Source organism: Bos indicus, chromosome 8 (genome assembly GCF_029378745.1).
Source record: "Bos indicus isolate NIAB-ARS_2022 breed Sahiwal x Tharparkar chromosome 8, NIAB-ARS_B.indTharparkar_mat_pri_1.0, whole genome shotgun sequence".
NCBI classification, from domain to species: Eukaryota; Metazoa; Chordata; class Mammalia; order Artiodactyla; family Bovidae; genus Bos; species Bos indicus.
In genome coordinates this window covers 101,895,562-101,911,397 of record NC_091767.1, presented here as the reverse complement: position 1 = coordinate 101,911,397, position 15,836 = coordinate 101,895,562, and the positions used below count along the sequence as shown (strand labels likewise).

At 45.8% G+C, this 15,836-nt stretch overlaps 1 protein-coding gene across 1 annotated transcript in view; it reads right to left on the bottom strand.

Moving 5' to 3' along the window:
* Nucleotides 1–474, bottom strand: part of SNX30 (sorting nexin family member 30) — a 109,587-nt gene extending 109,113 nt beyond the window's left edge. The window contains exon 1 of the mRNA XM_070795293.1: nucleotides 31–474. Within this exon, the coding sequence (XP_070651394.1) occupies nucleotides 31–186 (156 nt within the window). The 5' untranslated portion in view covers nucleotides 187–474. The remainder of the gene's footprint in view (nucleotides 1–30) is intronic.
* Nucleotides 475–15,836: the final 15,362 nt, after the last annotated feature.

Sequence of the window (15,836 nt, the reverse complement as noted above, 5' to 3'; positions counted from 1 at the left end):
TCTCCCAACCCGCAGCCCCGCGCGTCCCACCTTGTCGCCGAAGCTGCGGGCAGTCAGCAGGTCCGGGCTGGGCGTGCTGTCGCCGCCCACGGCCTCCTCGCTGCTGGAGCCGGCCAGCGGGTGCGGCATGTCGCGCAGAGACTGGGGCCCCGTGGACTGCAGGGCCTTGGGGGGCCCGCCAGACATGGCGCGCTCGGCTCGGGACGCGCCCGCCGCCGCCGCCGCTTCCTTCTACGGCCCGCCTCCGCGGGCTCCCCCAGCGCCCCGGCCGAGGCCGCGCTCGAACGGAGGCCCAGCACCAGCGGGGTCGGGAGCCGCCGCCACCGCCACCCGCCGGCTGCGTCTGCCCGCGCCGCGCTGGGCTGGGCTGCTCCGCTCCGAGCCGCGCCGCGCGCCCCCGCTCGGCACCCGAGCCTGCGGCGGGTCCGCTCGCACCTTATCCCGGGCGCCCGGCCCGCACCGCCACGCCGCCCAGCCAGCTCGCGGCCCCGCCCCCGCGGCGCCCGGCGGTCCCGGGAGGGGGAGGAGGAGGCGGAGGGGCGGGGAGAGCGCGGGAGGGGCGGGAAAGGGGAGGCGGTCAGCTTGGTCCCCGCCCGCCGTCCCGCAGGAAGTGCGCCCCCGGCCCTCTGCGGCGGTCGGGCTGGTGTCCAAGCTCCGTACCCCGGAGGCCGGCCTCTTGGGGTCTGCGCGCAGACCCCAGAGCTAATGTTTAACGGAAATCAGAGGTGGAAACAGACGTTGGAGGACCCTGTTCTATTCCAGCCGCGTTTACTGCTGCGCCCAGGGGCAGCCACCCTTGGGGCTGGGGCGGGGGCTTTAGGGACACGCACGTGAGTTGAGATTTTCTGGCCTCTCAAACCCAAGATAGAAGGAACTACGAAGCAAGAATGGCATAAAAGGTTATGAGGCTCCTTGAGCACAGAGAACATCGGGCGGGGAATTCGAGGAGGCATTGTGGATTTCATCAGAGGCACGCTGAGATCCCTATGCCTTCTTGCTGCTGCTGTTCACCGGGTTTATGTAAGTTAGAACCTCAGAAGAGAGAGCATCAGTAAATAAAAAGCGAGTGCTACACTTGATCTATGACTCTTAAACACACACCTTGACCGAACTGCCGTTTGAAAGCATCGTGAGGTTCCCTGTTGTTGGTTTTCATGCTTCTGTGCTTCCTTTCCAGGCTTTTGGCTGGGCTGGATTCTGACCTTCGTTAGCAGGATGGAGATAGTTAAGGCGTTACTTGGCTATTTGAAGATGGTAGTTCACCTCCTTTCTCCACTTTACCTGGCTTCACTGCTTCTGTGTTCAGGGCCAAGTCAGTAGAGGTCATCAGCCCATGTTAGAAGAGATTGATACTACACTAACAGGGAGGGGGTCCTTGTAAGGGACCACATTTCCTGATCTATTTCCCAACTCTTTAGGTCTATCCAGTTTCACTTGACTAATTTTTTTTTTTGGCTCCCCTGGGTCTTAGTTGCAGCAGGTGGGATCTTTAGTTGCCTCCTATGGATTCCAGTTCCCTGAGGAGGAATCAAACCCAGCCCCCTGCGTTAGGAGCACAGTCTTAGCCACTGAACCACCAGGGGAGTCCCATCACCTGACTAATCTTGAAGCTGGGATTCACTGTGGTCTCCATCACATGTTTTTTTTTTTTTTTTCCCCCACAGAAACAAATGATACTTTAGCAGGAGGAGAATGCCAAGAGCTAAAGCTGACCCAAAACATCTCCCAGGGATTCACTGAGACCTTCCCTTATTTCCCCTGGTCTAAATCATCCGACCTTAGTCCTCAAGTTATCATCTATTCCCTTCCCCGCACCCCCAATGTGGGTCTACCTTGGTGGAGGAGAATAGGACTCAGAGGATACTGGGAACAATTTTAAATACTAAATCTACCTCACAAGAATGCCAGTGTCCAGTCCTCTTGGAGTTGAATATAATTAATACTTCTATATTCAAGGGATGTTTACAACTATGACAGACCCTGTTGTCTTTCAATTAAAGCAAATAGCATGAATATAACTAGACATGAGAGTTCTACAGATGTACAACAGATTTTTTTTTTTATTGAATGGTGTTTTTTTTTTTTAACACCCAGGCCACCTTCCCATAATCAAGATCTTATTTTATTCAGACTGCACACAGCTTTCTCTTCAGAATGCCAAGTAAGAGTGAAAAGGGACCAATATTTGAATTCATGATTGCAAACTCTAAGTGGGTGACCATGAGCAAGTCACCTAACCTAAATGAACCCATTTCCTAAACCAAAAAGGACAAGAAGCAGGTAATAAAACTTACTTTACTTGGTGGTTGTGAGAACAAAATAGCATTTGCTATCTAACATTCCCAGCAAAATGCTGGCATGGATAGATGTTCCCTAAATTTTAATCCCCTTTCTTTCCCTCTGTGCTTTCTCTACTATTCTTATGAAATGATAATCATAAAGCTTTCATAAACATGCTACTCTCCAAACTCCTCTATTTGCTCATTTGGGGTCAGTGTATCATTTTTCTATGCTCCTACCATTTAAAAAAACCAAAAACAAAACAAAGTCTCTGAAAGCCCATATGAAACAGTTTATTTTCCAGTTTCCTGGTTGGTCAATGGCTTGTGGCCACAATGATCCAGTGGGTAGTCATCAAAACTAAAGAAAGTGAACTTCTATGGAAAACATTTTGGAATACAGTTTCCACCATTCAAATTTAGCCCAGGACGGCCTATTCATACTTACCATTTCCTGTTGTATTTCAGTGTTCTTTGTGGTGGAAAACTGTCACTGAAATAGAGCCAGTGTCCCGGACTATGCGCCTGTGCTTCTACTAAAAGTTTTTCAGAGCAACATGGTGGCAAGGAGGAAATGTGAAGTGTCTGTGTCGGAGCGAAAGGTTGTACTGTTGACTGGAATTTATGGAAGGAAGCTTGGGTTTCTAGGGCTCAGCTCTGAGGAAAATGCACTGGATGTGTGTGCATAGGGGAGGTGCCCGCAGAACCCAAGAACACAGCATGGGGCCTTCCCCCACCTCCCAGGCCCCTAATCCCTGTCCATAAGGACTCCCAGGCACTTAGGCTGGAACCTTGCAGAAGACAGGGCCTTAGGCCCCAGAATTCGGTAAGTACGCCTGAATCCTGAAACGTCATAGCAAGTCTCAGGGCTTTCCATGAGCACCCAGGTCTCAGAAACAAAGCAGAGTCGCAGCAAAGCATTCTCTCTTTCCGTCCCCTGGTACAGCATGTGCTTAGGCCTTATTCATGTTTGTGTTAGCTGCTTATCCTCTTCTGGTTTTTCATACAATCATAGCTTTATTTTATATGACATCCCAAACCCTGCCTCAAAATAACACCACCACTTCTGAAGTGGACGGCTGATGAGGACAAAGGAGGGTTTCAGAGGGCATTCAGAGTGACATGTAGAAAGCCACAGCGGGCCGCCTCCAACAAGAGGGGCAACTGAGAAGGCGCTATCGCCAACAGAGGCAAAATTGTGTGCACAGTTGAATTTAGCCAGTGATGTCCCAGGAAAAAGCAAAAGCCAGAAGGTCCACTGGAGGCCTTTTGCAAACAAGAAATTAGAACTTACCCCAGAAACAGCAGAGAAGCTTGTGGGTAAGTGAGAGGATTGTTTCATCTTTCCATGTAGAAACTCCTAGCTTGAAAGCGTGGAGACCCTCTGCAGCAGGGAATGTAATACAGATGGTGGAGTTGGTGCCTAAGAACCACCAGTGAGTTTGTTAAGATGCAACTTTCTAGACCCACCTAAGAGAGTCTGATTTAGGGATGATGGTGTCTGGAATCTGTATTTCTTAAAACAACATCCTAGTGATGCTGATTCTGGTCTATACAGACTATACTTTAAGAAATACTGTTTCTCATAGCTCCACCCATTTCTCTAAATCATATACTGATATGCCTCTTTTTGTCAATAGCACTTTTAAACTTGTTACTTTGGAAAATTTTCCTGTTTGATGAAAAGTTGCTTAGAAAGGCAATTTTCTCTTATAAAATTCTAATTATTTGGTCCTTTTGCCCTTAATTTTATGCTTATTTTTATTGACCATTTACCAGGTGCTTAAAATCTGGGCGAAGAGCTCAGATGAACTATCTGCTGACAGATTCATATCAGCTCTGGTTGTAAAGACCCTCACAATGAAGTAGATGTTTTCCAGAGCTCCCCACTCCAGACTTCTCTAGCTAACCCTGCAGGCTTCCCGGAGCTTCATCTGGCCACAGAAATGTGATTCATTGCCAGTACAGAGTTACCTGACTGTCTTTACAAGATGGCTCTGGAGTGCGTAGGTGTATGTATATTCCTTGTAGTGTCTACCCATTTGAGAGGCTATACTGGAGAAGAGTATTGAGCTGACGAGTACTGGAAGCCTTGGTATTGAGGCTTATTAGTGAATCTTTGGACAGAATGGAAAGCCTGTTTATTAGCTGTGTGACCCGTGATAGTCTTTGGTTCCATCACGAGGAATGATCTTTAAAAAGCATCTAGAAAAGGAACATTCAGACATCATATGACTCAACAGTTCCACTCCTAAAACATACAAACAATGCATATGTATATTCATCAAAAGATGGATTCAAGAGGGACTTCCCTCATAGTCCAGTGGTTAAGACCCCTTGCTCCCAATGCAGGGGGTATGGGTTCCATCCCTGGTCAAGGAGCTAGATCGACCCCACAAGCTGCACAGCATGGTCCCCTCCCGCAAAAAAGAAAAGATGGATTCCAAAATCTCAAAAGAAGCAGATATTTATAGTAACCAAAACTAGAAAAAACCCACCTGACTGTCAACAGCGTAGTGACACAAATATAATGTTATACCTCAAGGAGAATGAAGAAACACGTGGTGGGGAGATCCCTGGTGGTCCAGTGGTTAGGACTCTAGGCTTTCACTGTGTGCGGTGGTCTGGCTTCAATCACTGGTATGGGAAACTGAGATCCTGCAAGCTGCACAGCATGGCCAAAAAAAAAACAAAACAGATGCAACATGGTGAATGAATTTCACAAACATAGTGTTGAGTGAAAAAAGCCAGATATGAAAGAATGTCTCCAGCTGATTCCATTTGTATAAAGTTCAAAGACAGACAAAACTGATGTACTGAGGTAAAAGTGGAATAGTGTTACCTTTGTGAAGGTTTCTAAGGTAATGGTATTGTTTCTTAATAGGGAGGCTGCTGCTGCTGCTGCTGCTAAGTCGATTCAGTCGTGTCCGACTCTGTGCGACCCCATAGACGGTAGCCCACCAGGCTCCCCCGTCCCTGGGATTCTCCAGGCAAGAACACTGGAGTGGGTTGCCATTTCCTTCTCCAATGCATGAAAGTGAAAAGTGAAAGGGAAGTTGCTCAGTAGTGTCCGACTCTTAGCGACCCCATGGACTGCAGCCTACCGGGCTCCTCCATCCATGGGATTTTCCAGGCAAGAGTACTGGAGTGGGGTGCCATTGCTTTCTAGTTCTTTGTAAAAATTCATCAAGCAATACCTTTCTGATCTGTGAGCCCTTATGTAATACATCAGTAAACAGCTTACCTACGTAAGGCATCTAGCCTATGACCCTCACTTGCTAAGTGTGGAAGCTGAGGCTCAGTGGTGTTAAATAACCTGCGTGAGGTTGACCAGTTAATTCTACTGCTCGCGCCCCTCCTGATGTGGTGTGGGTTAGTAGAATGCTACTTCAGGTAAAGCCAAAAAGCAAAGGAGGGAGGAAGTAAGCAAGAAGGAAAGAAATGTGAGCAGCTGTGAGTTGGCTGTCCCTCCTTTGCCCCTCATGACTGCTTGTGTCCCTGTCTTCCTCTCCCTTCAAATGCAGCCTTGTGAGGCCCTGATGCCTGGAGCTGCTACCGCCATCTTGTGGCCACCAGCGAGACGTTCCCAATACCCCGAGGATCACTGAGTGCATAAATGTAAAGTGTGTCTTTGATGGCATCATTGAGCCACTACACTTAACTCCGGCCTTCTTAAATGGAAAATGCACATCCCAGGACTTCCCTAGTGGTGCAGTGGCTAAGACTCTGCACTCCCAATGCAGGGGGACCGCGTTCAATCTCGGGTCAGGGAACTAGATCCTACATGCTGCAACTAAGTTTGAATGCTGCAACAAAAGATTCTGCATGCCTTGTCAAAAGATCAAAGATCTTGTGAGCTGCAACCAAGTTAAGACCCAGCACAGCCAAATAAATAAATATTTTTAAACACACACACACACACACACATCCCTAAAGTCTCAGGCAGTTTAATGGGGATCCCTGTAACGTGCAGCTGAACTCATCCTTAGGGATTCAGAAGATGAGGAATACAAGCAGGCAGGGCAAAGTCTAAGAAGAGAGCATGCCTTGGTGGCAAGCAACGTTCCCAGCAGCAGCAGCATCCTTCAATAACATGCATTCCCAAAGATGCGAGGTGAAAACCAGTTCTTGGGTGCCGGTGAGGGGAGCAAATAGTCTTAGACATTACAATGGCTGTGGCCTGGCAAAGCTCAGCCCCCCCACCCCCAACAAAATCTGATTCCTTAGTATTTAGTTATTTATTTTCGCTTGGGAAATCTGAAATCTCATTAACCATTCCCCTCTACAGGTAATGATAATGAAAAAGAAAAAAAGGTGGAAAGGAAAAAAACACTACTCTCTAAAGATGCAGGAAAAGCTCTAAAATAGAAGAGCAGTTTCATGCATTGGAGAAGGAAGTGGCAACCCACTCCAGCGTTCTTGCCTGGAGAATCCCAGGGACGGGGGAGCTTGGTGGGCTGCCGTCTATGGGGTCGCACAGAGTCGGACACAACTGAAGCGACTTAGAAGCAGCAGCAGCAGCAGCAGCAGAAGAGTTCCTGCTTCCCTAAGGCAGAGCTCCTGAGCCTTCCCCAAACCTTTGAACTCGCCACCAGCTCTTCCCAGATCCTTGCCACCCTGGTGGCTCAGGGCAGGCCTGCTCTGCCCAGCCCCTTCTGTGCTTTATACATGGTGATAAACGATCATGCAGGCCCACAGACTCATCTTCATTATACAGAGGTAGTGAGACTGTGCAGGCATGAGGCCTTGTCTTTCTAACTGCTAAGCAGTGTAGCAAGATGGTGCTGAAAGTTACACTCAGGACCCAGATTTATGGGCTTCCCTGGTGGCTTAGATGATGAAGAGTCCACCCGCCATGCAGGAGACCTGGGCCCAATCCCTGGGTTGGGAAGATCCCCTGGAGAAGGGAATGGCAACCCACTCCAGTATTCTTGCCTGGAGAATTCTATGCACAGAGAAGCCTGGCAGGCTATAGTACACAGGATTGCAAAGAATACAACATGACTGAGTGACTAACACACACACACAGCAGATCCAGATGACTGTGTGCGTGTGCTCAGTTGTGTTCAACTCTTTGCAACCCCATGGACTGTAACCTGCCAGGCTCCTCTGTCCATGGAAAATTTCCAGGCAAGAATACTGCAGTAGGTTGCCATTTCCTTCTCCAGGGCATCTTTCTGACCCAGGGATAGAACCTGTGTTTCCTGCATTGGCTGGCAGATTCATTACCACAGTGCCACCTGGGAAGCCCCCAGATGACTGAAAACTGGCTCAATATCAAGGACAACAAACTTTATTTTTCATATCTGGGGGGGTCTGTTGATATTTAATATGAGTAGCAAAATAAATATATAAACAGTTTATAAAATTAATTTCTCTTGCCTTTATAGCAGCAAAATATTTACATTATAAGATGATAAGATTTTTCACATAAATGGTGTGTTCAAAGATAAACCGAGGTGACTGGGAGATTGGGATTGGCATATACAACTACAATGTGTAAGGTGGATGACTACAGAGAATGACTGTATAGCACAGGGAACTCTACTCATTACTCTCGTGACCTGAATGGGAAGGAAATGCAAAGAAGAGGGGATATATGTGTACATACAGCTGCTTCACTTTGCTGTTCAGCAGGAACTAACACAACACTGAAAAGCAACTATGCTACAATTAAAAAAAAAAAAAAAAAGATGAACTGAGGTGTATTCAAAGTTCTAAGAGTATTTCTCAAAAATTGTAAGAGTTTATTCAAGCAAAAATCTACTTGAATCAGACAGCGCCAAACCGGAAGTGGTTAGGAGTGCTCCATGGATAGGAGCTGGGGAGAGACTTCAGGAGAAAGGGCAGAAGTAAAGAAATGATGGGTTGTCTCTAACTTAAAGACTACTTGGCTGTTAGTGATTGGTTGTTCAATTTCATAACCTTGAGTCATTTACAGGCTTACCTTTGGGTTTGCCACAGCTTTAGAACCACCTCAGCCTAATGGCCTCCTTGTTTAATTTAACAAAAGTAATGTCAAACTGGACAAAGTCTTCCAAGTGATTGTACTTCTCAAGACAGTTTTAAAAATTAATTTCAATTTGAAGAAAACATGTTCTCTGGAAAGTAAACAACTGAAGTTGCTGATTAAATTCTTAATATTTAGATTCAGAAATGAACCAAATTTTATACATCATATTAAAACACGGAAATGGAGATACATATGATAAATGATTATCATAGTATATTAAAATATATTTTATATCATAAATTATCTCTTATATTGCAATTTTTACCATCTCTTAAAGCAATAACTAGAGGCAGACAGTAAAGAATCAGTATTATGCTTCACTCTGGGTTGGGAAGATCCCCTGGAGAAAGGAAAGGCTACACACTCCAGTAATCTGGCCTGGAGAATTCCATGGACTTTATAGTCCATGGGGTCGCAAAGAGTCAGACACAACTGAGCCACTTTCACTTTCCTAGTACATATAAACCGATACATATACAAATATGAGAGTACAATTGTTTAATATTGCAAAAATGTCCCTCAGCCATAGTCCAACTGTACTAACTCATGAGCAACTCCAGAATCACAAGTGAGAATAAGAAGAAAAGCAAAGAAATGGACATTCAGCACTAAAGAGAAATGACTGTTGGTTGTGCAAGAATTTATTGAATTCACCTGGTATTTAGAAGTTAATAATTTGTTTTCCTTCTTACCTAAGGACTTCTGCTCCTTAACTATTCCTTGCACCAAAAAGCAGTGTCCATTTTTGACCTTGTGAGAAAATAGAAAAAATATATATTGGTTTCTGCCTCCCATTCCCCACCTCATTCCTGGCACAGAGTTCGTGAAACTCTTGTGAATTCCTAAGTGATAAGAACACTAGGAACATCTGCTATTCTAATTGCTGGCCTTTGCCTCTGGTTTCTGAAACAGGGTTCTTAAATCCATTGGAAGTTTCTGGGTAATAGGATTGGGTTTGTTCTAATGAGGTGATTCTGGGTGGGCTCCTGGATGGTAGTTAAATCACCACCGGAAAGACCAAGTCATGATCAGAAGTTTGGGATTTTCAGCCCTATTCCCCAGTCTCCAGAGAGGGGAGAGGGGCTGGAAATGGAATTAATGATTCACCATGCCTACATGATAAGGCCTCCATAAACATCCCAAAGTATGGGATTTGGAGAGCTGCCAGGCTGGTGAAGTCCCCACATACCAGGAGGGTATACACCCCAACTCCACCGTGACAGAAGCCCTTAAGCTCAGGATCCTTCCAGACCTCACCTTATGTATCTCTATCTGGTTGTTCGACTGTATTCTTTATCACTGATAAGCACAGGTGTTTCCCGGAGTTCTTTGAGTTCCTCTAGCATATAATCAAATCCTGGTGGAAAGGAGGTAACAGGAACTGCCAATTCGTAGCCAAGTCAGACAGAAGTTGTGGGTAACCTACTTGTGATTGAGGGGACTGGGGGTGGTGGTGGGGGCAGTCTCCTGAGACTGAGCCCTTACCCTATAGGGTTTAATGCTATCTTCAGGTGGATGGTGTCAGAATGGAGTTAAATTGCAGAGCACTCAGCTGGTATCCAGCTTCCCAGGTAGCTCAGCAGTAAAGAAGAAACTGCTGATGCAGGAGCCGCAGGTTTAATCTCTGGGTGCGGAAGATCCCCTGGAGGAAGGAATGGCAACCTGTTCCAGTACTCTTGCCTGGGAAATCCCCTGGACAGAGGAGCCTGGTGGGCTGCAGTCCACGGGGTCGCTAAGAGTCGGCATGACTGAGCAGCTTCACTTTCACTTTTCACTTTCATGCATTGGAGAAGGAAATGGCAACCCACTCCAGTGTTCTTGCCTGGAGAATCCCAGGGACGGGGGAGCCTGGTGGGCTGCCGTTTATGGGGTTGCACAGAGTTGGACACAATTGAAGCAACTTAGCAGCACCAGCAGCAGCAGCCTATAATCAAATCCTGGTGGAAAGGAGGTAACGGGAACCGCCAAACTGTAGCCAAGTCAGACAGAAGCTGTGGGTAACCTACTTGTGATTGAGGGGACTGGGGGTGGTGGTGGGGGCAGTCTCCTGAGACTGAGCCCTTACCCTGGAGGGTCTAATGCTATCTTCAGGTGGATGGTGTCAGAATGGAGTTAAATTGCAGAGCACTCAGCTGGTATCCAGCTTCCCAGGTAGCCCGGCAGTAAAGAAGAATCTGACTGCCGATGCAGGAACCGCAGGTTTAATCTCTGGGTCGGGAAGATCCCCTGGAGGAAGGAATGGCAACCGGTGCCAGTACTCTTGCCTGGGAAATCCCCTGGACAGAGGAGCCTGGTGGGCTGCAGTCCACGGAGTCACAAAGAGTAGGACACGACTGAGTGCAGCACAGCTGGTGTCTCAGAACAGTGTGAACCAGCCCCCCCACTTCTGCTGTCAGAAGTGTTGTGAGTGTGACAGTAGTGTAAAGGAGACATACAGGAGGGAGACTGGGTTTTTCCCCAACCCAGACCTCAGTGTGGACAAGACCAATAAACCTGCACAGGATTTCAGCCCAGCTGCCTTTCGCTTTAGAAGCAGAGGGCAAGAGATATGAAGTGTTTCCATGGGGCTTGAGTAGTGTTAGGAGCAGATGTTCTAGGCTCTAGGTTGTGTTGGGCCAGTGCCAAGGGCCAGAGGTTCTCATCTGTTCCTTAAAGAACGTGCATGTGAATGGAATATTACTCAGCTATTAAAAAGAATGCATTTGAATCAGTTCTAATGAGATGGATGAAACTGGAGCCTATTATACAGAGTGAAGGAAGTCAGAAAGTAAAATACCAATACAGTATGTTAACAAATATATATGGAATTTAGAAAGATGGTAATGATGACCCTATATGCGAGACAGCAAAAGAGACACAAATATAAAGAACAGACTTTTGGACTCTGTGGGAGAAGACGAGGGTGGGATGATTTGAGAGAACAGCATTGAAACATGTATATTACCATATGTGAAATAGATCACCAGTCCAAGTTTGATGCATGAAACAGGGCACTCAAAGCCGGTGCACTGGGACAAACCAGAGGGATGGGATGGGAGGGAGGTGGGAGGGGGTTCAGGACGGGGGACACATGTACACTCATGGCTGATTCATGTCGAGCAAAAACCACTACAGTATTGTAAAGTAATAACCCCCAATTTTTAAAAAAACAAACGTGTGTGTACATGTGTGTATTATGCAAGACCATCTAAAAGGTGGAGGCAGGAGCCTCTTTTGCTTGGGCCTATTGGTAGTACTGGGCCAAATGAAAGCCAAGTGACTTCACATTGTGCCAGAGATGAAAGTTTACAATCTTGAATAGAGAAAACTGGTGGAAGAGGCAAGCAAACCCAAAGATGCATGCAGCTGCTAAAGGCATCCTCTTGACACTGTGAATAGTGGCCAAGTTTGCCAATACATCAGTGTCACATAAAATTTAATGTAGTAATCTGAATGAATCAATTTTGTGAGTTTTTTTCTGTGATTAAGTTGTAAACAACTCTTACTTTTGATAAGTATTGTCATATTTACCTTGAAAATCTTATAAAGTGGGAGTTGTTGCCTTACAGGTGTTAGGAATAAAGTATAGAAAATGATCATACCTGGTGTTGCCAATGAAAAGATTTCTCAAAATGATAAAATGATGTTTGCTCTGGGAGAATCACATGCTTTAAACTGCATCAGTGTAAGAAGAGAGATAGGCATGTTATTAGCTCAAAGTTATAGTCACATATTTAGACATTAGATGGTAGATACTGTTCAAGAAAAATGAAAATGGAGTCAGAATTGCTAAAAGACCTCTTTAAGTATAGCCAGGGTAATTCCTGGCAGTCCAGTGGTTAGGACTCTGTGCTTTTACTACTGGGGAGTTGGGTCGGGTTTGATCCCTTGTGGGGGAACTAAGATCCTTCAAGCTGTGTAGTGGGACCTAAAAAATTTTTCTTTAAATAAAACACAGCTGGGAGGCCACTGAGGAAGTATGCCTTATGTACGTCTCAGCCCAGATGGCAATCTGACCTTTGACCACTTACTGTCTTATTAAGAAGCATCCAGAGCATCTGCCCAAAGTTCCAGAAATTCAAGATATTTAATGGACCCTCGCCTTAAAGCAACTTGCAACAGCCATCCCTTCAGGATACACATTCCCTTTCTTCTGTCCGAGCGCATGGCTCTGTACTTTGTACTCTTCTATTATGGCTTTTGCCTTTATAAGCCCCTGACACTTTATCTTCCCCAGAACACTCTTCTGGTTTTACCCAAATCTGTCTCCAGAACTGCAATTCTTAAACCCCCCAATAAACTCTTATTTGAAGCTTTCTGCATTATTTGGATTGACCTTACTGAGTAGGAGCCTTCCTTTAAAACCATGGGGAAATACTGTAATAGCTCTTTTAACAGGATAATGTTGGTGCAAAAATTTCCTGTCCAATTTGTCTAGTATCATCCACATTGCCCGATATGCTACTTTGCATGTAGAAAGTATTCAAGGAAATAGCTGCTGCTGCTGCTGCTAAGTCGCTTCAGTTGTGTCCGACTCTGTACGACCCTAGAGATGGCAGCCCACCAGGCTCCCCCGTCCATGGGATTATCCAGGCAAGAACACTGGAGTGGGTTGCCATTTCCTTCTCCAATGGGTGAAAATGACAACTGAAAGTGAAGTCGCTCAGTCGTGTCCGACTCCTAGTGACCCCATGGACTGCAGCCCACCAGGCTCCTCTGTCCATGGGATTTTCCAGGCAAGAGTACTGGAGTGGGGTGCTATTGCCTTCTCCGCAATTACCACAATTACAAAATAGCACAATTACCAAAAAAGAAGAAAAACTGCAAAACAATATATATACATATATATATATATCATATAGAGAGCAAGATAGAATGTTCACATTTTTATAAGTTTTAAACAATTGAATATGTTTTAGGAATTCAATGTAGCAAAATTTTAAAGATATGTATTGGAGCAATGACAACCAAATTCAGGAGAGTGACTTACCTCAGATATGGATTGAGAGGAACATAGTGGAGGAAGGGTGTCTGGAAGAATTCAAATATACTTGAAATGTTTTGTTTTTCAGCCAGTAAAGTAAGTTCCATGGTGTCTATTACATTATTATATATTTTTATAAGTCTGAATCATTTCATGAAAATGCAACCCAGACAAAAAAGTCTTTCCAGCATTTGTTTCTCAGGTACTCTCGCACGTGCTCTGAGTGAAAAGAAATGTATTACTTTCCTGTGAAGGCTGTAACAGATGACCACAGACTCGGTGTCTGTACACAATAGAAATTTATCCTCTCCCGGTGTTGGAGATGAGAAGTCCAAAATCAGTTCGTGCTGAAACTAATGGAGGGGAGAATATTCTTGCTTCTTTCGGCTCCTGGGAGCTGTCAGGAATTCACTGGTTTGTTGCTTCATCACTGCAGGCTCTGCCTCCGTGATCACACATCTTCTCTTCTGCCTGTGTCAACTCTCCCTCTCTCTCTTATAAGGATGTTTGTGATTGTGTTCAGGGTTCACCTGGGTAATCCAGGATACTCTCCCCACCTCAGTACCCTTAATGCAATCACATCTGCAGAGACCCTTCTCCCATATAAGATAACATTTATATGCATAGGTTCCAGAATTCAGGATTGCATGCTGACCACAAGGTCCTGGGGGGCTGCCCAGGTGGTGCCAGTGGTTAAGAATCAGCCTGCTAAAATCATTTGACGAAAGGATTAGATCAGCTTTTCAAGCAAAAGTGAGATTCTGGCCTACACACTCAAAAGCATCCTGTAGAAAAGGACACATCATTCAGCCTGTATTTTTATTAAACTTCTATTGTAAATGAACGGAAGGGCACATTTATGCTTCATTATGTTTAAAGATCCATCAGCAGGTGTACCTGCTTAGCACTCTTCTGGGGATTTTGAGGACGCTGGCATGTCCTGGAAACCTGGTCCCTTACAGGTGACCACATTAGAGGAGATGACATGAAGCACTACACTGCATTCAGGCTGCCAGGCCCAAGAAGGGCTTAAAGAAGTGTCATGAATCCTCTATATAGCCCATTGAAAACAGTAGGGTTCAGTCTATTTAATTAAAGGGACAGAACAGTGGCCAAATAAAAGTTTCTATTTTAAGTCGATCAGTCTGGACTTCCCTGGTAGTCCAGCTGTTAAGAATTCTGCCAATGCAGGAGACACAGGTTTGATCCCTGGGTCAGGAAGCTGGAGAAGGAAATGGCAACCCACTCCAATATTCTTGCCTGGGAAACTCCATGGACAGAGGAGAATGGTGGGCTATAGTCTGTGAGGTCACAAAAGAGTTGGACACAACTTAGTGACTAAACAAGTTATCATACTGGCTTCAGAAGGAGGCACCTCACAGACTGTTACCTGGGAGTTTCCTTACCAGTTAACAGAGCCCCAGGTATATCACATGCATTCCCTTTGTCTTGGACTTTCCACTAGTAGATATGTAGGATTTACATACTTATCAAACCAGTCAATCCTAAAGGAACCAACCCTGAATACTCATTGGAAGGACTGATGCTGAAACTGAAGCTCTAATACTTTGTCCACCTGATGCAAAGAGCCAATTCATTGAAAGAACTTGATGCTGGGAACGACTGAGGGCAGAAGGACAAGGGGGTGACAGAGGACGAGACTGTTGGATGGCATCATCAATTCAACAGACATGAGTTTGAGCAAACTCCAGGATATAGTGAAGGACAGGGAAGCCTGGCATGCTGCAGTCCATGGGTTGCAAACAATTGGACACAGCTGTGAGACTGTACAACAACAACAAACTTACCTGAACTATTGACTAGATAGATGGGTGACACAGTGGTAAAGAATCTGCTTGCCAACGCAGGAGACTCAGGAGATGCAGGTTTGATCACTGGGTCGAGAAGATCCCCTGGAGGAGGAAATGGCAAACCACTCCAGTATTCTTGCTTGGAAAATTCCATGGACAGAGGAGTCTGGTGGGCTATATATAGTCCATGTCATGTCGCAAAGAGTCTGACATGACTGAGCAGGCACATTGACCAATATATCCAGTAAAACACAGATCTTTTTTTTCTTTTCTAAGAGTTTACATTTTGAAAACTTTAACATTTTCCTTTTTCAAACTGTGGTTTCAGATCTGACTAGACAATGTATTGATAGGCATGCAGCTCTACTGTGCTGGCATCAGGCTATCCTACAAGGAGTGACTTCTTGATCTGAGATGTGGCATATCCACTCCTTAAATACACATTATTGCAACTGCACAGCAGTAAAAAGTTTCTACAACTTTAGTGCTTATGTTTAATTAAAGTAGAAAAGTATCCCCGGGATTTGTGTACATTAAGATGCGCAACCCCAAGATGGTTGTTAAAGCTCGCTCTCCGAGTGCCAACCGCAGCTCCGCCTCAGTCCCAACCTAAGGGGATTCACACTTGCTGGGCTGGTGGCTTTTCTCCCCCCAGCGGTCTGGACGGAATAGCTACTTGCGGTGCTAGGGACCCATTCTGTCTCTGCCCCTCCCCTACGTCACTGCGCGCCCCGCCCTTTTCGGGCCCGCCCCCGGCCTGCAAGCTCCCT